This window comes from Bombus huntii, chromosome 1 (assembly GCF_024542735.1).
Source record: "Bombus huntii isolate Logan2020A chromosome 1, iyBomHunt1.1, whole genome shotgun sequence".
NCBI lineage: Eukaryota > Metazoa > Arthropoda > Insecta > Hymenoptera > Apidae > Bombus > Bombus huntii.
In genome coordinates this window covers 14,652,601-14,679,413 of record NC_066238.1, presented here as the reverse complement: position 1 = coordinate 14,679,413, position 26,813 = coordinate 14,652,601, and the positions used below count along the sequence as shown (strand labels likewise).

Genomic DNA, 26,813 nt, shown 5'->3' with positions numbered 1-26,813 from the left:
AACGCGGACACGCGAGCGTTGGTCATTTCGGAAGTTGAATCTACCTTAGTCACCGATAATCCATAGTCTATTTAAGACTAGTACGATATAAAAATTGAATCAATCGTCGGCCACGAGTCGATCGAGTTTATTTGGAAACGCGGTTGTTCGTGGTTTTTCGATCCTTCCTTTCGAAAAATCCTTTCGCGATGTATAGCGACGTAACGTAAATTAGAAATTGGCGAGCAATGTAATCGTAAGAGAGGTTTCGGTGAAGTTGGTGGTAGTCGCGTGTAACGAATTACGGCTCGTGGCTTATTCACACGGTTCCGTTTATCGTCCGAGCTTGCAGGCGTGTTCTCATTTCGCGTATTCGGTAGATTAGTATCGTTTAAATAGAAGGTATTTCGTTTCCAGAATCATGCGCTGCGCGTCGTTGGATTTCAACGTTTACGGTAGCGATTCAGCCTCGGTCGGTAGACTCGAGTTAAGCGTGACTTCTTGCTGCTATGATTAACGGCCACGTATACACCGGCGCAAGAAAGCGTCTAACGTGAAAGAAAAAATTGTCGCTATGTACTGGAGATAATATCGCGATGTCTGATCGTTTCCACGCGTCGAATTCCATGCAAATTAACGGTGGGACCACTCGAAGCACAGTAAAACACGTTCCACTCATAGTCTCCTTTTTTTTTTTTGTTACAGCGCGTAGTATACGTAGCATAGCAGAGACGTTATTAGAGAACGTTGTTTCGCTTTGACCAAGAGCGGCGTTACTTCACCCGATAATTGCTCGATTGACGTAATCGCAATGGAAACTTCTTTGACAATAAAATCGCGAGCGCCTGATTTTCTGGTTTTCCTAAAGCGTTAACGTTCCTCCGTCTTGCTTCTTCCTTTTTCTACGCGTCTGTTCGTTTAGCACGATCTATCTCGATCGGCCCGTTTGTTGATCACGGCTCGATTCATTCAGGGGAAATTAATCGAGCCTGTAATCGACAGCGTTAATATAATGGATATGATGTAACGAGGCGTTGTTGGCTCATTTATTCCACGATAGGATTTCTGCATGAGTCATTAAAGCCGGCTCTAGTCGGCACGTACCCAGCACCTGTTATCTAGCGGTCGAACGATGCACGAATCGGGCTTACGCTCTTTCTAATTCCCGCTAATTGTTTTCTTCGTTCACCGCTTCGTTCGTCAGTGGAATATTTCAATCAGTTTCGTGATCAACGCGTATTTCTCTACCAGACGTAGATGATGCGAAATTGCCGAATGATTTTCTCCAGCTGTGCCAACTAGCGGAATTTTGGATCCTCTTTACATAGATGTAATGAACGACGTATAACGTTCCACTTAAACGATATAGCAGAAACTTTGGAAAATCACTCGATCCGTGAATACCTGATTCGATTAAACTAGCCCTTTAAACTAGACTTTAATCGCCGTAATTGTTTCCTAGCGGTTATTTGTAGGAGAATTTCGACTTTAATGATATTAAAGCGTCACGGGATCGTACGGGGTGTCGCCTTTAAGTTTACCTGGTTGAGTGCCTGCCTTATCGATAGAGCATCGTCTCTTAAAAAGAATCTTTTGAACGATGACCGTTTCGAGGGATATAATGTTTCGCTAAAGCATCGTCCCTTTCTATTTATTTGGTTATGCCATCAGTAACGACAAGGATATCGCGTTGTAGTTAAACGAAACACTCTGTCTGGTTCTACCGACGATCGTTCCATAAATAGTAGATAGAAATTTTATCACTAGGAAATAGGGATTTATTTACCGAAGTTCCGTGGGCAAATAACCAGAGATGCGTTGTCCAAACGTCGAATTCTAGAACAAACGGACCCGTTATTCTCGTTTGCCGATTCATCGATTATTTACAGGCTTCGATAATCCACTGCGGAATAGGCTTGCTTGAAAGTTTCTCGTAAACGAAGTGAAGTTACGCGCCCATTTACTGCGAAACGCGTGTTTTCGTGACGCGCCAATTGCACGAATAACCTCGTAGCGTAAAACGGTTGATTCTTCGATTATCGACGATACGTATACTTGGTCGATACATTCGGAAACTTTTCGAACGACAGATAGCCTGTAGAATACGAGCAGGAACCAGTCGCATCAGTTACGGATCCGTGAAAAGATCGTAGTGTTCGAAATTACCCGTTAGCTAATTGGACGTAGGTAAAAAGAATAGAAAGCGATCTTAACCTACAATTTCATAATAACCATGTTATTATCGTGGTTAAAGGTAAGGTGGACCTTTATCTGTGTGATTTCAATAGTCTCATGGATCGTTGCACCTGTGGTTGCTCAATGCCCCGGCAGCTAATGCTTCTTTCTGTGGATAGAACCGTGATTGCCGATGAATCCGGAAACTGTCCAAAACGGGCGAACGCAAATGAAAAGTTTTCTTTTATCTGGGAAGGTTATCCGGTAGTTTTTTCGAGTAACGAGCAATTAAGTCCTCGTTACGTTCGCGCGCCTTATGAATAATTCGTTGGCTCGTGCCAGGTTAATTGCGTTTAACTGTTTTTACCGATTGCTCGAAATGCGAATCCCCGACGACTGATTAACGTTCCGTGTAATTGGCAGCGAAGGACTGCCGTAGGAAAGGAGGAACCTCTTTGGTTAAGCTGGCCGATCGATTTTTCATCGTTCGAACGCTCACTTTCGTAGTTGTTTCATCGACGAACCTGAACGACCTGCTTCGCGTCTATATTTTTAATCTCGCTTCGAACTTGAACTGTATTTTTAGAAGACCACGGCGGAAAGTTGCTCCGCGTACGGAACCACCAGCTTCTGGATTTATGACTCGATTATGAAACTACTTAGGAGTTCTTTACGACGCGAGTTCAGTAACCTAATAATCCTACTCCAAGTTGTTTCGGCTGAAAGTTAAATCGCCGCTTCTCCTCACATTCTTTCCGTGTCGCTTGCTAGTAATTTTTACATGAAACGTAAACGCGCCGGCCAATGCTTTCGAAATCTCTCAGTTTACGTTAATATTTACTTGCGCGAATTAATCCGGCGAGATTTTTCGTAATACTCGTCTGATCTTAACCCAAAACACGGTATACACGGAACAATAAAAATTTTCTCCGCGTTTCCCTCGATTTACCGAGCGTAAAATTATTTTTAGATATCGTTTGATTTGTCTGACGTTTGACCTTGAATGACCTTGAACCAGAGGGCATCGAACTGGCGGCGCGAAGGGCCACCGCGGCCGTAGATTCTTGGGAAACCGTAATTCCACTTAAGAAAGCGAACGTGAGCCTAAAATCTTGAACCAGTTTCTAGCTAGAGAAAAGCCGTTTTAAAGGCATCACCGCCCTCTCGAGGCCGAGCAACCTGCTCGAAAAGGAATTTCCTATCTCGCGGAAGCCGGTCGGCCCATCTTATACGGTTCGAATTAACTTTGATTATCGTCTCGATCGGCCAGATAACGTCGATATCGGTGAATTAATTGCTCGTAGACGATGGTGTTTTTCCGATGTCGATCGACCGCATAGTCGTAACGTAACCGAACACCGTATAGGATCGATACCTGGCGCAGACACGGACGGACGAAGTATCGGTCGAAGTCGAGGCCAATTTCGCGTCAGATTCGCTGCGAGCGTGTAGACTGGTTCTCGATTACAACTAGTCGACACACTATCGGCAGGAATTCATGCGAATGACAAGGGTACGCGCAAATCAAGCCACCCCTCTGATTTTTCTATTGACGTCAGTTCTCGATTACGACGTCGTTACGAGGATTTACGTTCCCGTTCAACCTGACTTCGCACTCTGCCGCGATTTCCTCGACCTCTATTCGTAGTTCCGAGGTCAGCGCACTTCCGGTCAACGTTCACCGGCAACGTTCGCTACGGCCGATTCATCGATGCCCTTTCTCGTCTTCGTGTATTTCGTGGCCCAACGAACGTTTCACGATAACGAGGATCTCGAACGCGCGTCTTCCATCGTTGGAGCAGCGTTTCGCGAGCGAATATTCGATAAATCAATCGAGAGTCAAACGAGATACGACCGGTATACAGGATTACTGCAGATATTGTTTTCAAGCTACCAAGGTTATCGAGATTACGTTACGCTTGTAGGAAGAACAGGAACTGTGTCTTTCTTTATTACTCGTGAAGCTCAGAGATACACGCTATCTTTATTTATGTACAGCTTGGAATTCACTTATTACATAATCAAAACAAATCTTACGACATTGCCGCTTTTAATCGGCTAATTAGTTTCGCGTGGGACCTTGTTATCGGTCAGCTATGTAACAGCGGCGCTGATAAAACACCCGTGAATAATGCGCTAACTATTCCCAGTCTGCGAATTCGAGATATGTGTGTATCTAAAACGGTAGCATGAGAAAATTGTAAAGCAATATGAGAAACACGATTACAACACAATACTGATAAAAGTACGACAGATAATTGAACAGCAAGAACGTTGTTGCCTCCGTAAGGAAAGTGTAATTTGTAGAGAAAAAGTGCAGGTGGAAAGAATTGTATCGACTACGATTGTCGATAACTTAATCCCGAGGCTAATCAAGCCATAAAACGAGATTGCCGGGTATCGAGCGCGGACCAGAAAAAAGACGGAGAGGTCAGCGAAATTGGTAAACAAGAGGAACTCTCGGGAAGAAGAAGGAATTGTCCGCTAGAAGACAAGAGTGAAGAACGGCAGCTCTGGTTAGGTGGCGCAGGTGCGGCTGCACTCTAGTGGAATGCATCCATCGGTGTCGGTGCAGCTGCTGTCGCAGCTCGTTCGTGGACCGTTTGTAAGATCAAGGTCGCTGGTTTCGTGGGTAAACGTCCTGAAGTCGCCTTGAGTTGCACGTTGCACCGAGCCGCGTTGCATATACTCCACGACCAAAGATCACACGCTTATCGGCTATTATATCCCTCCTCCGCACCTTCCGACGATACCGATGCATCGTAGAAAGCTACGTGTCCAACGTGTCGTCTTTATCGATCGGCCAAGCCGGGCCTTCGAATTATCTTTATCGGTTATCGATCCGAATCTCGTTTCGAACTTGCTCGATTATTTTTCTACTCTTCTTCTTCACTCGCCTTTATTGTTTCTCGCGCGTCTTGTGCGTCGAACGCATGCCGCTCTAGTCGTTTTTTTTTTAAGTCGTTGCTCCTCTGCTAGGGATTTCGAGATAGGGAAAATTTGATCTCCACTTATTCAAAATCTTTTTGTTTTCTACGTATCGAAATAGACGCAGTGGCACAAAGCGTAAATTAATTTAGATCGGATAACTCGTAAGCGTGAAAAACAACAGAGCAATATTGCGAAAAATTGGTTTCCAACAGCAATATTAAAGGATCCCGTTATCTCGGCAATAAGCGTATGACAGCTGGCTCGATGAAAATCATCGTATAATTCTGTATCGTCGATTCGGCGTTTAGTCGACCTATGTCATCGGCGATATAAAGATTTATCTTTATCGACTTTGTTCGAGAACGCGATTCTCTCGTAATTCGCTTGATATTTCCTCGTCCGTCGTCGTACACGATGCATTTTAGCTCCTTCGAAGCTGTTGTTTGCGTTTCACGAAATTCACGACTCGCCGCCTCGTTTCCCAGCCTTTCGTAAATTCCATAAATTCAATTGCTTTTTTCTCGGCGCGCCTTTCGCGACAGCGATTAAACGTTTCGGCTAGCCGAAACGCGACGAAGTTTTATTTAAAGGCTTGCATGCTTTCTATACGAAGCGTTGATTTCGTCGGGATCGTGCTACTTACACAGGATGATCGAGCGTGGGTGTTTCGAGTTGTATTCGTGGAAAGTACGAACGCACGGCGATGCTCTTGGTTCTTTGGTAGTTAAGGGCCGCTGCTAGCGCTAGAGAGTGGGAGGTCGAAGAGTACCGAGCAATCAACCCGTCAATTTAAACCTTTTTTCGTCGTAAAACGAACATCGATATTGCCCGTTCTCTGCCATGGTCGTTGCTTGCGTTCTCTGCAGGGACCACGTTTCCATTCCAATCGAGGAACAAGAGTTCCTCCGGCACTTGCAACAGAAATAAATATTTCTTTCTTAACGTTAGAAGAAACAGACGACTGTTAAGACGAAACTGTTTCTACCAAAATCATGACATGGAAAAAAAAATGACTGGTCTTTAAAAAATACGCAATAAGAGAATATTTTTCCATTTATTGATTTATTACTTTCTTACAAAAGGGATTTCATCTTATATAGTACAGTTTTAATATTATCAACCCATCGAGGACCATGTGATTCCTGAAGGTTGGCACATTTATAAAATTGTAAATTAATTAATCGTGACGATCGAAGGTGAATTCTCAATTCGGAGGAACGACAGACACAATTTTATATTTCGTTTATCGTCTATTATTTTCTGCGAGTAGTCTCTTAAAGAACAGAGTTACGACGTTAGACGATATATACATGCGTATGTATAGAAACTTGAAGTACGCCGGTTACTTACCCCCTCTACGATCTTCGTAGTAAGAACGCGTAATGATCGCGTCTAGCGTTAAACCTCGACTCCGCGGTACCTTCTCACCTGCTACGCGCTAGAATTGAGGCTTACAATAGGCTGTGTATCCAAAGTTGTACATGTACGTCGTATTACGATACGTCTATCGACGCCATGCTCGAAAGCGACACGGCATCCTTGATCCCTGATATTCTTCCGCTGACGACGTATCTTTCAAACAGCGCGGCTATCAGGAAGAAGAAAGGAAGAAATAAAAGTTGCTCTCGATAACATATTCGTGGATCGCATAGTTGTAAGCTATAATACGAGCAGTGATCGACGTGGAAGATTCGATGGAAATGAAGGCGGCGAAGATCGGATAACCCGAGGAAAGGGTGGTATGAAGCGTAGGTAGCTGACGTTGACGGCAAAAGCGTTCGTGGAATCACCCTTCGATGCTATTAATAATAGCGAAGCGTTTCACAAGAGCGGACAAGTTTCAGGGAGGTCAAATACGAAACGTATCGGTGACGAATCGAACGCGTTCGATCGCGATGTGTTTGCATTCGAGCCACGGGTCTCCTCTCCACGCCGTGGAAAGGTGTACACGGGCTGTGGTAAAAATCTACGATACCGCTTGCGAGTCTGCATCGTTCGCATCGCTCGAGGATTCTCTATCCGATTCGCGATCTTTGTGAGTCCGCCTTAAGAACACGCGCATGGGTGGAGGTAGAAAATCTCGCGGGCACGAGCGAGACCGCAGGATCGGCGTGTAACACGAAAATGAGAAAGAAAGGCAGCAGCGTGGTCTTGGGCTCGGAACACGCGAGGCGAGCGTACACGAAAGAAGGGAAAGAAGGGACAGAAAGGGGCAGTGGAGAGAGAAAAGGAGAAAGATTGTGTTGCCGCGGGGGAGGAGCGAGGAGGAGAGCAGCGGGAGACTCGGAACGAAGGGAGAAAGAAGAAGATAGAAAACGCTAGAGGAGGTAGAAAAGGGGTAAGGAGAGTGGGATGCTGCGAGAGAAGCAAGAGAACAGAGTTGTGTGCAGACGAGAGTGGACGGACGGCATACCACCACTACCGCTCCTTACCCCCCTCGATGTTTCTCCGTTTCTCCGTCTCTGTCACGGGGCCCGCTTCCCAGAGGTCGCTGTCTCCGTCTGGCCACCGCGCGGTCCCTCTCTCTCTCATACACATACACACGCTCACTCTTTCTCTTTCTCTTTCTCTTTCTCCGTGTCCGTGGCGGTTCTCTCGTGAGTCAGGGAGAGGTGCAGCGTCGAGAGCTCGCGAAATGCCAGTGATTCGACGCGACTTCAACTACGCGCACTACGAGAGTTTTTCTCCTCGCGAGACGAGGGGGACTGTTCTCGATGCTCGTTCCTCTGCCCTTCGCGATAAGGGTGGACCCGCGTCGCGACGCTCTGCGCCTCGAGTACGCTCCGACGCATTATTTTACGAACACGACCGGCCGCTACCCTTGCTTCTCTACTCGCGCCACGCTGTTACTCTTGCTTGTACTACTAGTGCCGCTACTATCGCTGTTCCACTTTTTTCCCATCTCTTTTCCCTCATAGTCCCCTATTTCTTTGTCGTTATTGGTATTATCGGAGGCCGGAGTTTCTACATTACGTACCATCGCTATTACCAACTGTCGCCTCGCGATCGTTTCTATTTCTTTTTGCTTTCGCTCCGCCTGGCGATAAACGAGACGTTTCGCCGCGCAAAACTAGGAAATTTTCGGCGCGTGCATTTCGAGGATACGATGATACGAGTTCGTGAACGGTGGTACCGCGTCGCGATTAACGCGCCTTCTATGTCGATTCGTTTCCTTCGCAGATCATTTTTCTCCGTTTCCTTGGGCAATCGAAGGACAGAGGCGAGCGAGGCTATCAGCTTAGAATGAATTCCGTAACCCGTCGCGGTTATTTTGCCGGCGGCGCAATGTCGCAAAAAGAATCTGGTCGAGGGAAGGAAAGCTTGTGAAATAGGTTCTCGTGGGCGAGCAGCTGGTCGGTAACAGAGGCGACTAAGTTTCCCCCTGATCTCGTAGGGCTGATCTTACTGTTTTAACCAACGAGCCAACCGAGAAAGATTCACTTGTCGTCAACCGTCAAACCGGCAGACATTGCCATTGTATAGGGTCGGCGTCTGCCTTTTATTTAAAATTCCGCTCGAACAAACTAAATCTTTCTAAATACGTATCACGATCCAGAGCTGACGCGTTGGCGGATCAAGGTTCCTCGAACAACAACAATAACGATTCTCCGAGTTGTCTCTCTCCTTTCACGCTATCGTTCGTTGCTTTCGAAACTGGCGGGTAATTTATTTTTACCGGTGTTCGATTACGTGGCCGTTGCGCTTAACTAGCCGAAGAACGCGAGTCGCTGTTCGATAGGAAGGCAAACGGGAAGGAAAGGAGCGTCGTGCGCGTCGTTGCAGCGAAAATCGAGAGGAAGAGTGAAAAATCATCGTGTTCGCGCTTTCCTTATTTGCAAAAGCGATAGCGGTCGGTTGAGCGTGTTTTCGAGGCCGGTGCGTGACCGTGATTTACCGTTCCAGCGAAATACGCGTATCACGAAATTCGTGACACGGTAGCCGGTGCGCTCTACCAATTAAACAAGATCGAAGGATCGCCTTTCTCGAAACCGATTCGCAACTATAGTGTGTGTGTGTGCGCGTGAGTGTGTGTGCGCGTAGTGACGCGCGTTATCGGTGCGACGAATCATATTACGTCGTTTGGTTCTTCTCCCGCGATCACGTTTCTCGAAAGTTTTCGGACGTTCGACGAACAAGTAACGACTTTGGAGAAACATCGAACAGAGCCTGATTGGCCGAGCGAGTGAATCGGTGTGTGGCAGCGCGCCTACGTCGCTCGTCGACACGAAATAATAAATACTGCGAGATCGTGGAGCGAAGGAAAGGGTGAAATCAGTGTCGTAATCGTCGGAGGGCGGAGAAAGTATCGTCCAATGTGTTTTCAACGATTGTAGATGCTTTCGGACGAGGCACATATATGGAGAACAGTATCGGCTGTTGGGCCGCTGTGAACGGAACGCGTGTTCGGCAACAAGCATTCACCAAGCTCGAAAAATGTACTGTTTCGAAACGTGGAATAACTTGGCGTAAACGTTGCGCGGACGTTGATTCGCGATATTAATCGCGGTTACCGCTATCGAAGCGTAGTTTCCTCCAGGCAGAACGTAACAGGAAGATGGTTTCGCTGGCTAGGTAACGCTGCAACGCGAATTAACTCGAATTAATCTGCTGCCGTTTAACGTTATTTCGCTGACGGCGTCGCGCGGTGCCGAATCGATTTTTGCCGCAGGATCCTCACCGAACGGAGGGGCGACCGTACGAAAAGGGTGAAAGAGAAGGTAGACGCGAAAGAGGAAGAAGGGACGGCAGGTCGAAAAAGGAAAGCCACGTTGATTCGCGACTGGAAGACCTCGGAGTTGTACCTTAAGATCGCAGAAACGCGCAAGCGTGCACGTTCGCCGAGGCGACCGACACGGACCAAACGGAGAAGAACCACGACGATACAGATGAAAGAGAGAGACAACGGGAGAACCAGTGCAGCCTCGCAACCTCTGTCTTTTTCCCTTTCTCTCTCTCCCCTCTCCTCTCTTTCTCCCTGGCTAGCTGTAAGGATGTAAGGACTCGAGGAGGACGCGCGTGGTTCGCTCCTGCAACCAAAACGAGCCTTCTGTTCGCGAGGAATCCTTCGGCCACTCGTTCCAAAGGATATTCGACTCGCAGCACGAGATCGTAACCTCGCCAAGAAACAACAGCGGAAACGACCAGCTACGTTGAGAGGGTAGGGCCGTAAACGGAGAATGATCGTCTCGTTTTTGTTAGATTTTCTTTCCAAGGGCAGGCGACGCGATTCGAGAAAGTATGAAGCAACGCGGTGGATAACGAGGCATGTTAAATAGCTAACGAACGAGAATTTCCGAACAATTGTACACATGAGATCGCGGTATTCGAAGAAGAAGTCTCGCAGACGCGTCGAGGAAACGGCGAAAGGATAATAGAAAGTGGAGGATGAAACGTAAGACGACTGTTTGAGCGGAGAGTGGACGAAGGGCCGAACTCATGAGGCCGTTGTCCTTCGAGAACCTGAGGAGGCTCGTCGGCCGCAAGAAGGACCGCAACGAGCCATCCTTCAAACGCAGCGAGTCCTTCAAAAGGATATCGATAAGAAAAAGTTATTTGGATCGGGGCAAGCGACGTAACAAGCTTCAGAAAAACTTGGAGCCGACTGTCGCGCCGACTGCCATCGAGTCCAACTTGAAGCCGATCGAGAAGCAGACCATAATAAAGGAACAGAAACCGCGAAAGCTACAGGACGACACGTTGACTCGCGAATCGATCAGCTACGACGAATGGCTACAGGGTGTTAGCTCGTCTTCACGCGAGAAACTGGACGAGGCGCATCGCGATCAGCAACAAAACAAGCAACAACACGTTCCGGCAAGAAACAACGTTTCCAAGGTTCAAAAGCAAAACGAAGCCGACCACGTGGCCGAGGACCTGAAGGTTCTCGAGTTGGACGCGTCGCCCGTGTTACCCTCGAAACCGTTCAGAGTCTGCAACGAGACGATCCAAGAGAAGAATAGTCATCAGGATATCCTGCAGGTTCAGGAACCGTCGATCGAAGGACCACCCAGCGTCAGCATCAATCTCGGTCGAATATGGAGGGACGCGGTGCCGATGCCCTTCCCTTCGTCCTCGAGTTCGTCGATACACCACTCGTTAGATAGCGCGCTGAAGGAGAGGAAGCCTCAACCCACCGTAGCGAGAACGGTGTCCGCTCCGGAGAAAAGCGTGGCTGGCAAAGACGTCTCGTCGGCGTTCGGATTTTCTCTGAGGATCGCCAAGCTGGCCGATTTTCGTGCAGGGTTACTATCACTCGTATTTGTTAATTGGCCTTCGTCGACGATGAAATTGCGGAACGTGAAAGTAGTAGAAAGTTCAACTATAAAATGACGACCCGGTTGCGGATGTCCGAGTAAACCGAGAGTCGTATTTACAAATTTTCGTTTGATCGTTCGGCAAAGCTTCACGACTAGACATAGCTTTCGACTAGCGCGTAATCCGCTTCGAGTATCTCGAGTTTCGCCGTGTCGCGTTTGTGCTCGGAAATTATGACGAACGCACGCGAGATACCTTTCACATTTCTGGCAAAGCGATTTTCGGCAATTTCATCGGTCGAAGGTTGCGAAGTAGACGGCAACTCGATAATCGCCTGACTTCAGGGCTACGAGGAATGGTTTCTTTAACCGAAGGACGAGCAAACCGTCGCCAAGCGTGAGCGCCGAGGGTTACTTTAAACGAACGAACAGCTCGAGGCGGTCTAGTTCTCGACGACGTGGAAGGCGGACGTCTCAGAGGACGAAGAAGTCTCAGCTTCAGGTTCAGCCGGTGCGATCGAACAGCCCCGTGTGGTTCGTACCACCGGAAAGGCGGCGCTCGAGACGTCAGAGACGAGTGTGGCGCGAGATCAGATACTTCCCTGAGACCGAAATTCCCGTGATCGAAAGAATCGACGACTGTTCGTCGAATCTGTCGGACGATCAGTTCGACGATCTGAAGCTGTTGCTTTCAGGGGACTTTAACGATAGACGAGAGGGAGGCTTGAACTCGTTGGTCTCGTCCTCGTTGGGTTCCTTTTCAGCAACATCCTCCTCATCGTCGGCTTGTCGGGCACCAAAGATCAGCGATTTCAACGAAGACAAACTGTTCTCCGAGGAGCTACGAACCAGCGGCGTCCTCGCGCGAAGAACCACATGGCGACCCATAACTTCCAACTACTTCGCCAGCAACCAGTTTCTCAGCTTCCTGTCGAAAGGTTCGAGCAACCTCATCGGCAAAGAGAGGACGAGGGCCGACTACAGGTGTCTCTCGTCTACCGACAGCGAAACCGAGGACGAGTCCGATCGTGTTGGTCTTGAGCGCAGGAAAAGCTCTCACGCGATGCATAGGCAGCAATACCTGAAGAGGCAAAGATCGGGACTCAGAAGAAGGCCACTCAGGCGAAAGTCTCAGCTTCGAAAAGCTTCCGGCCAGCCAGTCTTTCTCGTGCGAAAGTGCTCGTCCTTGAGGAAAAGACCCAGTAAGGCTCCACTAGCGACCATCTTCTACGCCATCGATATTCCTAGGACATTCGCTTTAAAGCTTACACCGCATAATCTCGACGCGGCTATTCGACGTGATATAGGCTTGGAAAATAACACGCGCGAAATTACGGTTCGATACAAGCTCTTCCTTCTTCGACTTTAACTTTAACTTTAGGGCGATAGCTGCCAGCGATTAGCGTTTGTCTTATTTTCATCTGGCATTCCGCGTGATCGACGTTAATCACGTAACAGAATCGCCGTTCAAGTTTGGTTTCACCGCTGTTTTTACACCGGTTAAACTCGATCCGAATCCGTGCACGTACGTTCCACTAATCGCGCCTCTTTCCCATTTCTTTCTTGAAATCTTTCGACCGCGATAGCCGGCCGGCTCTTGATTGCCCCTTGCCCATATACGTACTTATTTATTCTGACTGCAACGAGAAGGATTACCATTGTCAGCACTACTGAAATTTCTTATTTACCATTCCTCTCGTTTACCTTCCCATCGATCGAGAAAGCGTCGTTTTCTAATTGTGATACACGACCGGGCCAAGTATTTCGTGCAAGCGATTTTGCTTCAAGCTAAAGTGATATTTAAGCAATTAGCAGGCAGAGGGTGCGTTGGAAGTTAATTAGATACGTGTAGAAAAAAGAAGAAGAAAAAAAACGAACACGAATAGATGTATGTATGTGTCGTGACTGAAGGGTTAATCATCGATGTGAACGTTCTAGCCGTGGGGTAAGCAGGCCGTGCGTGTTTAATAGGCGCAGGATTTGCCGGATGTATCCCCAGCAGAGAAATTCTTGAACCGCGTGCTAACCATAACTTGACCGTGCAATAATTCCCTTCGACCTGTTCGCGTCTATAGGTGCGTGCGCAATATGCACTTTGCCCTAAGGACCAGTCGTTCCGCGTCCTGATAATTTTAACTAGCGGTTGGATAGCCGGAAAAGATATACATTACAATACAATAAGACATTCCATTATCATTCCGGACGAACATCGCTCTTCCATTAAGCCACCAACTTTCTCCTTCTCCTTCCATTGTAGCTCGATATTGTCCTCTGGACATCAATTAAAGATTTGAAACTGAATATTTCGATATGTCCGAAAGACGCGTCCGATCGAATCACTTGCGAACAATCGTGCGATTTGCTTCGTTAGACGCGACAGGACTCAGCTCGCTTTATCGTTCGAAGATTTTTCGTGAATTTTCAACGAGTCGCTTCGTACAGGTGAGATTCGTTCGAGATTAAAATTGGAAGAAACGTTCGCGAGAGAAACGGATCGAGTCTCTCCCGGATCGATAACGATCGTTCGCTGCACCCGCGTTTTCGAGCTGCTGGCGAGCCCATAAACACGCAGGTAATTAGGTAGAAAATGGAACGGCGCGGGTTTGTCGAAAGACTCGGGGTCGTTGAAATAAATTCAGTGATAATATTGCATGACCTAGTTTGGTTTCGTGTCGGTGCTCGTAGCTGGAAAAATCGTGTCTCGGCCGTTAGCCGATCGATTCTATGCATTTTCTCGAGTTACGATGCGTGACGCTAGCATGCCAACTCGTTTCGCATCGTGCGGGACACGTGGGCAAGCTGTGTTGCGACGCAGAAATTTACAACGCGTACCCTTTCTAGAATTTCGCGGACGAAAAAACTCGTCAGACCGCTTCTTCCTTATAAAATTAATCGTCGTCGCTGAAAACAATGCGCCGTTAGCGCCGCTCAAGCGGCTCGCTGCTCACCTATCAACAGTTTTAACGCAGTAAACTACATTGCCTACGATCTTTCATTAAATTCAAAATTAAATGATTTACGTTCGCCAGTTCTCAGCGTTCATTAATTTACAATAGGTTACGTAATTACGTTAAGCTACGGTTGGCCGATAGAACGGCACCACGTGAATCGGCGAACGTGGTTCTAGAACAGGTCTGGGAAATTTGCGTGTTCGAAGCGTTTTAGGAATTCCATTTCTCGATAGATTTCGTTGGTCTCGTTTGGCGAGGTCGCTTTCAACCAGGTGTCTCCATGCTTCCACCTCGTCCCCGCGAATTGTCCAGCCAATTTCTACCGTTTCTTGAACGAACGCATTCACCGATCGTCCTCGAAATTCCACGGGTTGCGTGCCACGAAGAAATTACCTGAAACGAGATCGCGCCACGAGCTATCGAAATAGTACGTCCTTTTTCGGTCTCTCGATGCAACGAGCATTGAGAAATTGATCTCTCTTATTTAGCCATTCGTTCGAGGGTAGGCTGATTCGACGCGCAATCTGCCATCCTCTTATTTACCTATTTTCGTGTACGTGCGATTGGTAATCAAACGTACGAACGTTGCATCGTCGAACCAACTTCGTTCCATTTCACTAACCGTACTATTGGGTTGGCAACTAAGTGATTGTATTAAGTAATAGTATTGACAATGCTACCTATTGATAAAATCCGCAATCATTTAGTTGCCAACTCAATATATTAACACTTTACCGACCGATAGTCGATTAATCGGTTTTTTGTCACCAACGCTTACCGACCGATAACTTATTAAGCGACTTTTTCTCGCCGACGATCTTTCTCATTATTTGAGCAGTAATTTGTTATTTAGTACTAAGGTACCTTATTCATTTGCGTTAGTTGCGTTGCTTTGTAAGCTCCCACAGTTTTATATCAATTTGAAAAACGTACCGTTCGCGATGACCAAAAAGAATGGTATTGGAGAGTCTAAACCGAAACTGAGCCGGCACCAGGAAGAATCTACGCTTGAGATGCCGGTCGGAAGTGCGTATGCTGTTGAATCGCTAGCGGTCGGTAACGTTTTAATACTTTGACTGCCACGTTGGTCATATATGACCGGCCATGGTTTCTCCTGTGACGCTATGGTGGTCACTAGTGATCAGAGCGCTTGAACTTCTTACAATTGTAAAAATTGTATGAAAATTAACAGTTAGGGCATTTTGAATATAACCGATAAATAGAAGATACTTTGTAATAAAAAGTGTCCCATTGAACGATCAAACATTTTTATTCGAACATCAATAAAAAAAAATGAGAACAAATCTTGCATCTAACGGTGCATTGTGTTTGCATCCATATCATTGAGGAGTAATCTACGAATATTATTATAAACATACCTTAGAAAATAATTGTAAATGCTGCTTTATAATCATATAATTAAAGTTAGAAGTGTGAACATACCTTTATATTATATTATATGTAGAATGAGCAAATACTGTTTACTAATATCTTCTACATGTTCCAACAATATATTCTGGACGTTTTTCTTACGACGAAACAACGAATGCGAATGGTTTGTTGAAATAAACGAAGCCTCGTTATAATATGTCGCTGTCTTCTGTTACCAAGGCGCCACGGTGGTCACCCGTGACCACCAATAAGATAAACGGTGCATTGGGGAAGAATGTTGTCTTACGTCATCAGTTTATTATTATTTTGCCATTATATGCCTTGAATAATAAAAATAGTCCCGTGGCGTCCACAGCGGAACATGTGATTACGGCGTGGCAGTCAAAGTGTTAATCGCTGTTCGAAGTTCTGCTTGCGTAAGGCGGCGATATCAGCGGAGATCGCTCGTAAACAAACTCGTACTGATCGTTGCGATTTCTTGTTTCAGGGGACATTACACAAAAGGGATACGAAAAGAAACGGACGCGTCTACTGCAGCAGTATGCGTCGAAGCAGTTGGGTGAGTCGAACGTTTCATCTGGTCGAAAAAAATCATAGCGAACAAGTCATGGTCATCGTGGTTTCATCCTTAGCGAACATCGCGCGTGGACGAGAAGCTCGCGACGGAATCGCAGCCGCGCGGCTCTTTTCTACGTCACTTCCGTGTACGGATTTACGCGCTGTTCCCTAGCCCGAGTTCTCCGACATTTTATTTTTACCATGGACAACGACCAGTGATTTATCGTCTGCTGGTGCGTTTATCGACTCGTTTAAAAGACGCGAATGCGAGTCAGCGACAGCCGCTTCACTCTATCTCGCTTTCTCGCTGCGTCATGTCGGCGCTACTTGCAACACGTTTTACGTTGCTCGAGTAGACGCTAAGCGACACGCGAGGAGTCTCTATTTCAACGTTTCGAAAGGATCGTTAACGATCCGATAAGAAAGAATGCCCGAAAAGAAAGCAGTTGCGACCAATTGCTTGTTTTCTCTCGAGTTACACGTTCAGACTCGTCGAAATATAATATGCATTAACTGGAAACTTCTTACGTACCAGTTGTTACATTCCGATTCGTTGGATCGCGGCGGCATCGTTCGAAAGCTTCTCGTCCTCGTGGTCCGCGTCAGCTCGCGCGATAATCTCGCGCGCGCCTATTGCGTCACATCCATACGCAACCAGTCTCTCATTCTCTCTCTAGTCGTTCGTAATATTAATCACGTTCCGATTCTCAAGAGACACGAGCATTGCTTTGCGCACAATGCCGGCACACGCAATCGCAATGGGAATAAAAGAAGGAACGAAGCGGACAGGGCCGCGTGTTCTTCGCCCCGGCCACCGTTTTCCATTCGTCGTCTTCTACCGGTTTTCCTCTCTTACGCAATCCCCTTATCGCGCGCTCAGGGTCTCCGGTGCTGGTTCTACTCCCATGTCAAAGATATTTCCACCGATTTAAACCAGCGTATCGTTTTTCCGGCAATGCCATCTGCGTTTCGCAATGGAAGAACGCGTTTGCCACGGCATTCTTTCCACTTTGTCTGGTTTTCTCGAATAGGAGAATCGCCCTGACCCAACCGGGGCCTCGTTCGTTTCCATCCGAACGAACAGCTAAGTGGAATTGCCTGTTGCAAAATCGAACGCGTGACCTTGTAACGCGCCAACAAACTCGTTTACAATTAACGTGGAATTAAGTTGGTTGGAATGACACGTTGAAGGGATACGTGAGTTTGGTGTTCGGACGAGTTCGATTTCAAGCTTATCGATAACGCCTTTTTCATCTTTTTAATTGCGAAATAAAGAGCGACCAGTTGAGGTGTAGCAGCGAGATCGCAACGTGTGGACCGGTTAAAGCTTGGCCACGATCACGAGCTCGGCCGCGCCTTCGGCAATGGCTCGTGGCTGCAGCTGCGATCGGTCGGTCCGCAGCGATCGGCCGCAATGTACATACTGTTTAACTGTACTTGCATACGGAAGAGCCACTTCCGCGTTATCCGCTCGTTATACGCGACGTAGGTACTTGTGCTATTGTCGCGCACGAGGCTTCTAAGCAAAGACAATTTTCTCGCTGCTTCGAGTCACGTTTGATTCGTGATTTCCCAACCGTTTTCCTGCACGCGGAAACTCGTTAGGTGTCTGCCAGCGGCGCCGTTTCTTTTTCTCTCTCTCTCTCTCTCGCTTTTTCTTCGTTTTTTAACTCGATTACGATCTCCACGATGCACACCGCTGCCTATAATCCATTCCATTTATCGCGAACCTCTTTCATTGTACCAGTGGCGAACACGACGACGCGAGTTGCCTGGTCGCGTTCAGATCCAACAAATTGTTCGCAGCGAGAGAAAGCAGTTCGCTTAGTGAGTTAACGTCTCGATGTGCAAGCAATCGCTGATAATCGACAAGATCTTCACGGGAATTTCGATACCGGTAGGGAAACACGAAATCGCAAGTAACAGGCGATCAGCAGAAATAACTTATGGTTTTATACGGAAGAATCGGCACGAGGAATTCCGCGTTGTCTCTAAGTACATAAAATATGTGTCTAACGCAGATGTTTCGCACGAGCCTTCTTCTTAACTCGCTTCGTCACGCGCCTTTCTTCCCTTGCGTTATTTCAAATGGAAAAATAGAGAGGAGATTGTAAGGTTCGCGCGTACCAATCCTTCGAATATCACGGATTTATATAAAGTTCGATATTTGATATTTGAATATTAGTTAAATCAAGAAGTTGAGCAATTTTGGAAATAAAGGTGGTTGATCGTTGGAAACTTCGATAAGTGGTAAAACTCGTGGAACTTAGGTGTCTGCAAACAGGTATTGGGTTGTCCGAAAAGTTTCTTTCTTTTCATAAGGTGATAATAGATGGACAACAATTTCTGTTTTATATTATTTTATTGAATATTTATTTTTATATTATTTTATTTATTGAGATATGATCCATTTCGTTCTATTTCTATTATTATGTTCGTGCATAATTCAATAAACTAATATACAACAAGAAAACATCATGCGTCTATTATTTCCTTATAAAACGGAAGAAACGTTTCGGACAACCTAATATTTCCAAGTTGCGATTCGTCCTCCCATTCAACGATCTATCGTCGCTTTTGATTCACGACTATCCTAGCAACTGCGAACAAAAGGTAGCTTCTGCCTGAGGACGTACAATACCTATATATTACGTATAACCAATGATTATCCTGTCACGCCATTGTATTCGCTGCTTCATCGGTTACAGCGACATCTCGTTCTACCTTTTTCGAATAACTTGCGACGATGTAGCGCGGCGGGTCGCAGGTTCGTAGATGTCGCCGCATCTCGTTTTCGATATTCAACGCGTTTGCAGAACTATGCTCGAGCGTACTCTTTTGGAAGCTGCAGGACCGCGGTGCCGTAATACGCGACAATTGGAAAAAAGGAAGGATGGAGATTCCTTGGTTTACAGCGATGGTTATCGATGGGCGTGATTCCATTAGAGAGAAAAATATGGTACACGGCAGCGAACGACCCGAGCTGGATTTACACCGCTGGTTACGATATTGTCACGGTTCGCTCGAATCTTATTAAATTCCACGGAGCGTGACCGTACGCGCAAGCGTTCCCTCCACTCTCATATTCTCGAATATCGTAATCGAAGAAACCGTGACCGTAACCGTAAAACTCGGAACGCGTTCAAACGGCGACGGGATTCTAGAAAAGTGGACATTTGTGTCGGCCGGCCCATTATTTGTCAATCGTTGAAATCCGCTCGAACGTGTTATACACAGCGTAGGCGTTCGCGTCTAACCGATGGTAACGGTGGCGAAGATGGTAAAGATGGAAAAAGGGGTAGCAGAGAAGAGAGGCAGTGAAAAACTAGCCTGCGAGTTTCCCCTGCTTTGAGAATCGGAACGAGAAAACAAGAGAAGAGTCTGGAGGGTGGCTTTTGCATATGCACGTGTGTGTGTGGCACACAGGGGCTGGAAAGGATGGAGGAGGTGTCGGCGTCCTCGGTATCGCAGGGGTCGAGAGAACGGGTTATGGAAGCGGCGGTGGTGGTGGTGGTGGTGGTGGTATTGGTGTCGGTGGGTGCGTCGGCGTCGGCGTCAGTGTCGGCGTCGGTGGCCGACCACAGCCACGTGCACGTCGCACGCAACGCCGTGTCACGCACAACGAGAAGCGCTATCATTCAGGTAGCGCCAACTATTGCACGATTTAACGTATATACATATACATACCATATACGATAGATTTACCTATATACATACATACATACATATATATATATATATATATATATATATATATATATATATATATATATATATATATTTTTTCTTTATCTCGTATCACGCCTAGAGAATTAGAGTTTAGCTCAGCGGCTCGTGCGGAATCTACTTACCTACTAAGCGGAGCAGCATTTAGTCATTAGAGATACCACATTGTTAGTGATGTGTGGATTGTCGTTTCGGTAGGAAACATTATTTTCATTAGTTATCCGATGTTGTTACGTTCACCGAATCAGTGTGCATTTTCGACTGTTCATGTAGTTTTCTCTCCTCACCGATTTTTCGTTTCCTCGTCTGTCTTTACTTAGCGATACCGACCTAATTAATTAAATAGCTCTCTTAATTCCTTCCTAGCTACTTGTGTTTCGTTTCGTCCGATTATCTGGCCCTTTGTCTGATTTAACCGCTGTGCGGTTCGTTATACGAAGGAGCAAGGTAAAAGCTAAGAAGACTGAAATCTGACTTCCAATTAAAACGTTATCGATCTGTTTTTAAGAAATTAATCGAACGTGTAAAAGTGCGCGTCAACCACGTCTGTGTTTGTTTGCGTGTGCCTTTATTTATTTATTTACGTTTTTTTTCTTTATATAACGCCACGTTGTTCGCTAGATAACGTAAAGCAAAGTCTTTGATAGAAATTTCCAGAGGGCTTGGTAAAGCGGCATTGTCGGGCCGTAAAGAAGAGAGGAGAATAGAGTTCGCGAAGGTACAAGAATCGCGATATCCTCCAAAGAGTTGTCTCTATACGCGGAAAAAAATTTACGAGGAACGCAAGCATCAGAAAGGGATCGCTGAATAGCTGACAGGCTGTCGAGCACTCGTTGGATAATTGCGATGCCGTTGGTGCTCGTCTTAATTAAGCGACGAGCCCCTCGGGCTTCGCACTTCACGGCACTGGCTGCGCTTCCACCACTCGTTGGCTTTTCCCGTGAATCCGATCTCTCTGCACCGTGCCATTGCTAACCGTAGAAAAAATCACGTTGTCGCGAACGCGATCGAATTAATCGTTAGGCCCTTGGTTCTCGGTCGATTTGTAACGCGAACGCGTGCAAACAAGCCGATTAATGAATCGTCGTTACAAAGTACGTACTTGTCGATTTAACTGGAAGTCAGATCGTAAGATATCGTAAAATCGATCGTATTGTACATATGAAATTTCCTAATGTTAACGAATTAGCGAGTTTAGTATCGTGCAACGACGCGTGTAGATAACATAGATTATTTTCAGCGAATCCGTGTTGTTCCGCAACACGATCGCTGATGGTCTGTCGTAAGTGTGCACGATTTAGATCTTTATCCACGCACGTAGATATGATGTACAGTAACAGTCTAATTGTGCTTTATCGATCGAACGGAGAATACGTTTAGCCCATTCCGTGTTACTTTGATCTCATCTAATCGATCACGTTTGCTTTTTCTCTTTTTTTTTTTTCTTTTTTTGCCGATGATTTCGATCTCGTTCCTACGCGGCATCTGTTCAGATGAGTCGCAGAGGATCGCCGGATCGAATCATCGCTCGAGCCATCATCATTTCACGTGTCACGATTCATCCGTAATTAATCTTAGTAATCCGTAAATCATCATTCTCATCAGTAGTGATCACAGGCATACACGTGGTTCAACCTCTTCATGTTCATCTTCTCTGAAAGTATGTAATTTAGATAACGTTAAATATTGCCACAACGACCGACCAAAGTACGTTAATTCAATTGTTAGAAATTTAAAGCACGCAAAAGTATCTTATTTTACCATCTGCTATCCGATCCATTGCTATTTTCCAGACCCTAACGGACAGATAATGTCGATGGATCGTAGGATTTAACAAAGAAAGAGAAAAAGGGGAGAACAGTGGAACGATTTAAAGGTGCATAGAACTTGAAGAGGTTATCACGTTCTTTCTTTGATGTAGCTCGCTTGCTTGTAATCCCTCGTACGTACCGATTCGCGCAGAGATGCTTTTACACCTTAGATACCTTTGTAATTCGACTTAGCCGAGACCGGTTGTTCCACCTTCGGGTGACTCGAGATCGCAGCCAGCCATCCGTTGGCATTCTTGCGACTTGCTTCGACACACTCGCGAATCTGCCCGCAACATCTCGATTTTTCCGTATCGGCTATTAGTCGACTCGCTCGAGTATTGACAATTTGTGTGTAAACAATCGCGAAACACCGTGTTTCCGCATACTTGCTTATTCAAACGGATGATAATCCCGGAAATTCGTGATAACGTTCCAAAGATGGCTTACGAGACGCTCTTCTACTCCTTTTTTCTTCTATTTTTCCCTCCCTTCTATCTTTTCTTTTTTTTTTTTTTTTATTATTTTTTCCGATTGCTTTTCTTTTTCAAACTAATAGCCAGTCTTTAAAATGCACTGTTACACGTGTTCAGCAGTTTCTACACGCCGGTATCGATAATGAAGAAAAGTTGCTAAGATCGTTAAGTCGTATGCGACTGCGAGTTGCTGCGACCAACTCGATCGAATCGTTACCGACACGCTGTTCCTACGAAACAGACGAAACCAAATTTCTAGAGACTGTTACTTAACCGAACGACGTTGTAAAATGATCGATCGTTTTAGAGTTGTTTAATTTCCCTGAGCAGAGCAATGTCCTTAGAAACTGTACAATTTGTAATAACAGCAACTCGTGTTCCGCGGCAGATAAAGATAAAGAAGAAACAACGAAGAGAGAAAACACAGCAGTCGTACAATATCCTTGTTTAATGCCTTTGGTCGAAGGAAAGAGACGATTTAAAGAAAATGGTGAATCTGGTATGAAGCTCTACTTTATCGATTTATGGTAGAGTCGGTTGAAAATTTAGCGCCATCGTAGCTGTTAATATGTGAAATTGCACGCAGACCTTTCCGATCGTTTCGCAAACGTTGAAAGATTTCTATCTACGAGTCGGACGAGACGAGACTGGTATGATTTATCCGCATATTCGCCGACAGTAAAATCGCGAAACACGTTGGTCTGGTGCTTAGTCGTCGCGTTGCATTCCAAGCGTCTTTAAAAGCTGCCAACTGGAATTCAAGTTACGTGGAAGTGGTCCCGCCGGCGAGATCGAATCGCGTCACAGCCCACCTCCTCTTCCGACTTCCCTGCGCCACTGCACAGCTGCGAACAATCGATAAAAGTGAAATCGTCGTCGTGGCAGCTTGCGAAGGTGGAACGACCGATCATCGACGGCGCCGTTTAGAACCTGCCCGAACAAACGACTCTCTTCAACCCCTTTCCAGTTTCTTCGTTCAGATCACATCCAATTTAGAAGAGAAAAACCCACCATGGAATAATAACGTCGAGACGAATGGATCGAATTTGTTCGTATGCCGCCCTTTCTTTGGCCAGTTTCGTCGTGCTCCACCGTCGGTCAAGTTGAACAGCAGGCGATGATATTCGGTTGGCAACTAAGTGATTGCGGATTTTGTCGATACTACCTAATGAAAAAATCCGCAATCACTTAGTTGCCAACCCAATAAATTCCAATGGAATTTAAATGCCACACTTGAGGCGATCGTAGCGCGCGCAAAGGTCCATTCGTTTCGTCCTGTCCAAGTACAGCCCTGTCGAGACGCCTGCCCTGCAAAACGAAAGAACGTTGGTGAAATGTGGTTCGTCTGGGTACGGTGGTAGAAGACACACGATAGAAATTTAGCTGATCCCTGCCACTCCTGGTAGATCTCCTTTCTATGTCTATGTGGCGTTGTTGTTGTTGTGTTGCATGCAGGAGGCCGGCTAGTACCTGGCGGGATCGCCAGTCCCCCGGGATCTGGCGGCTCCACCGGAAACACCGGGAATTCGAACTCAGCGGCTGCGAGACGCGGCAATCGCAGACTCACGCGCAATGAGAGCCGCTATCATTCCGGTGAGTACATCACAGCTGGACGATTAACACTAGAACTACCGTACCAGTCAAATTGACTGGTTTTACAATTTTATTTTTTAATTCTTACTTCGTGTTATATTTTTTCCCCCAATAATGTAATTGCAACGATAACTAGAAGAATAATATAATGAATTTTATTTAGTTCTTTATGTATTCAAACTGAAAATAATTTTGTATCAAGACTAATTATACCAATAGTCAAAATGACTGGTTTTACAATTTTATTTTTAAATTCTTACTTCGCGTTATATTTTGTTTCCTCAATGCTGTAACGACTTTCGCAACGATAACTAAAAGAATAATATAATGAATTTTATTTAGTTCTTTATGTATTCAAATTTAAAATAATTTTGTATCAAGGCTAATTATACCAATAGTCAAAATGACTGGTTTTACAATTTTATTTTTAAATTCTTACTTCGTGTTATATTTTTTTTTCCTCAATGCTGTAACGACTTTCGCAACGATAACTAAAAGAATAATATAATGAATTTTATTTTGTTTTTTATGTATTCAAACAGAAAATAATTTTGTATCAAGACTAATTATACCAATAGCAGTCAAAATGACTGGTTTTACAATTTTATTTTTAAATTCTTACTTCGCGTTATATTTTGTTTCCTCAATGCTGTAGTGACTTTCGCAACGATAACTAAAAGAATAATATAATGAATTTTATTTTGTTTTTTATGTATTCAGAATGAAAATAATTTTGTATCAAGGCTAATTATACCAATAGCAGTCAAAATGACTGGTTTTACAATTTTATTTTTAAATTCTTACTTCGTGTTATATTTTTTTCTCCTCAATGCTGTAACGACTTTCGCAACGATAACTAAAAGAATAATATAATGAATTTTATTTAGTTCTTTATGTATTCAAACTGAAAATAATTTTGTATCAAGACTAATTATACCAATAGCAGTCAAAATGACTGGTTTTACAATTTTATTTTTAAATTCTTACTTCGCGTTATATTTTGTTTCCTCAATGCTGTAGTGACTTTCGCAACGATAACTAAAAGAATAATATAATGAATTTTATTTTGTTTTTTATGTATTCAGAATGAAAATAATTTTGTATCAAGGCTAATTATACCAATAGCAGTCAAAATGACTGGTTTTACAATTTTATTTTTAAATTCTTACTTCGTGTTATATTTTTTTCTCCTCAATGCTGTAACGACTTTCGCAACGATAACTAAAAGAATAATATAATGAATTTTATTTAGTTCTTTATGTATTCAAACTGAAAATAATTTTGTATCAAGACTAATTATACCAATAGCAGTCAAAATGACTGGTTTTACAATTTTATTTTTAAATTCTTACTTCGCGTTATATTTTGTTTCCTCAATGCTGTAACGACTTTCGCAACGATAACTAAAAGAATAATATAATGAATTTTATTTTGTTTTTTATGTATTCAGAATGAAAATAATTTTGTATCAAGGCTAATTATACCAATAGCAGTCAAAATGACTGGTTTTACAATTTTATTTTTAAATTCTTACTTCGTGTTATATTTTTTTCTCCTCAATGCTGTAACGACTTTCGCAACGATAACTAAAAGAATAATATAATGAATTTTATTTTGTTTTTTATGTATTCAAAATGAAAATAATTTTGTATCAAGGCTAATTATACCAATACCAGTCAAAATGACTGGTACTTGTCAAAGTGTAAAAGGGTCCTACAATCTGTTTATCGAACCCCAATTAACCAGTTTCCTCGTTTCGTACAACTTGCCACGCGTTTTTCAAATTTTTACCGCGTATCATTCGATACGACGATATCAGTTATCAGGAAGATTTCGGATCGATCGCTAAATCGCTGGATGTTAACACTAGAAACACCACACCAGTAAAACTGACTGGTTCCACAATTTTATAAATGTGTCGACCCTCGTTTGAAGATCATGGTCATGCGTGGAACATGGAATTGCTCCCGTAAGAAAGTAATAAATCGATAAATATACAAATATTCTATTACTACGTATTTTTTTTAAAGACCAGTCATTTTGACTTTGGTAGAAATAACTTCGTGTTAACTATCGGTAGTTCTAGTGTTAAACGATCGAAAGCGACGAAAAGAAACGTTAACGAGTCCTTAACCCTCGCACGACGGCGATACGAAATACATGCGCCACCGTTTATTTATTGAAAGCGTAACGGCGAACGATTCTCTCCGTCCCTCGATACTCGTTCCCTTGTAAACCGGCTTCATCCTACCTTGCTTTCCCGTCTAGTTTATCTTCCTTTTTCCCCGCTATCGTTTCCTCCTTCGCGTTTCCCACCAATCGTAAACGTCTGGTTCTCCCTGTCTCTCCTTCCTCTTCCTTCGTCCACGCTTTTTACGTCTCGATGAAGTAATTAAAATCCGCGTTACCTTTCTTCCCCGGAGATAACACCTGCTTCGTGTCGTTTCGCTGGAACACGACGGATCTTGAAATTCGTGCTCGGTGCAGTGCAGCTCCGCCGGCCAGCCACTCCAACATATTCAAACGTAATGGACGAATTAGTAAGGAGGCCGTCGTCGCAAGGGTTAACCCAGCAATCGTAGAAACTGGACGCGACGAATTCTCGATCAATAAGATTCCACGCTGACGTTTCGCCGTGTTACGCCGCGGCAATTCCACGCGATCCCCGTCTGCTCTGTCTTATCGGTGAGAATCGTATTGATCGAGGGTGCGTCGCGGCTCGATCACACGGTATTATTAATCGAAGAATTAAGATCCGCTGCACTGGACACGCTTGAAAATCGTGACTTGCGTGTAAATGAATGAAAAGCTCGATTAGCTCGGTACACGGAAACATGGTTGGCGAGTGCAAGGAATGCGCTTTCGGTGCCAGTGGTCTCCACTCTGACAAAGCATTCGCTGCGTCTGAACGTGTATGCGGGCAATTACTTTTAAGCAAACTGTAAAACCCGTAGCTACTACGTAACGCTA

General features: G+C 45.0%; 1 protein-coding gene and 1 long non-coding RNA gene across 12 annotated transcripts in view; one reads left to right on the top strand and one right to left on the bottom strand.

Annotated features, from left to right (window-relative positions):
- Positions 1 to 26,813, top strand: part of LOC126869855 (disco-interacting protein 2) — a 42,200-nt gene that overhangs the window by 2,442 nt on the left and 12,945 nt on the right. For 2 of the 11 annotated variants that reach the window (XM_050626928.1, XM_050626918.1), the window contains exons 1-5: positions 10,369 to 11,327; positions 11,685 to 12,541; positions 16,170 to 16,241; positions 19,667 to 19,882; positions 23,706 to 23,843. In XM_050626928.1, coding sequence (XP_050482885.1) covers positions 10,522 to 11,327; positions 11,685 to 12,541; positions 16,170 to 16,241; positions 19,667 to 19,882; positions 23,706 to 23,843 — 2,089 coding nt within the window. In that variant the 5' untranslated portion in view covers positions 10,369 to 10,521. Of the gene's footprint in view, positions 1 to 10,368; positions 11,328 to 11,684; positions 12,542 to 14,632; positions 14,718 to 16,169; positions 16,242 to 19,666; positions 19,883 to 20,141; positions 20,161 to 23,705; positions 23,844 to 26,813 lie in introns of those variants that run through there. The other 9 variants (XM_050626950.1, XM_050626939.1, XM_050626969.1 and 6 more) reach the window with 9 other exon arrangements.
- LOC126870160 (uncharacterized) lies at positions 4,120 to 9,207 on the bottom strand. The gene is made up of 2 exons (XR_007691174.1): positions 6,436 to 9,207; positions 4,120 to 6,358 (listed from the first exon to the last, which is right to left on the bottom strand). It is a non-coding gene; the product is annotated as an uncharacterized LOC126870160 (long non-coding RNA).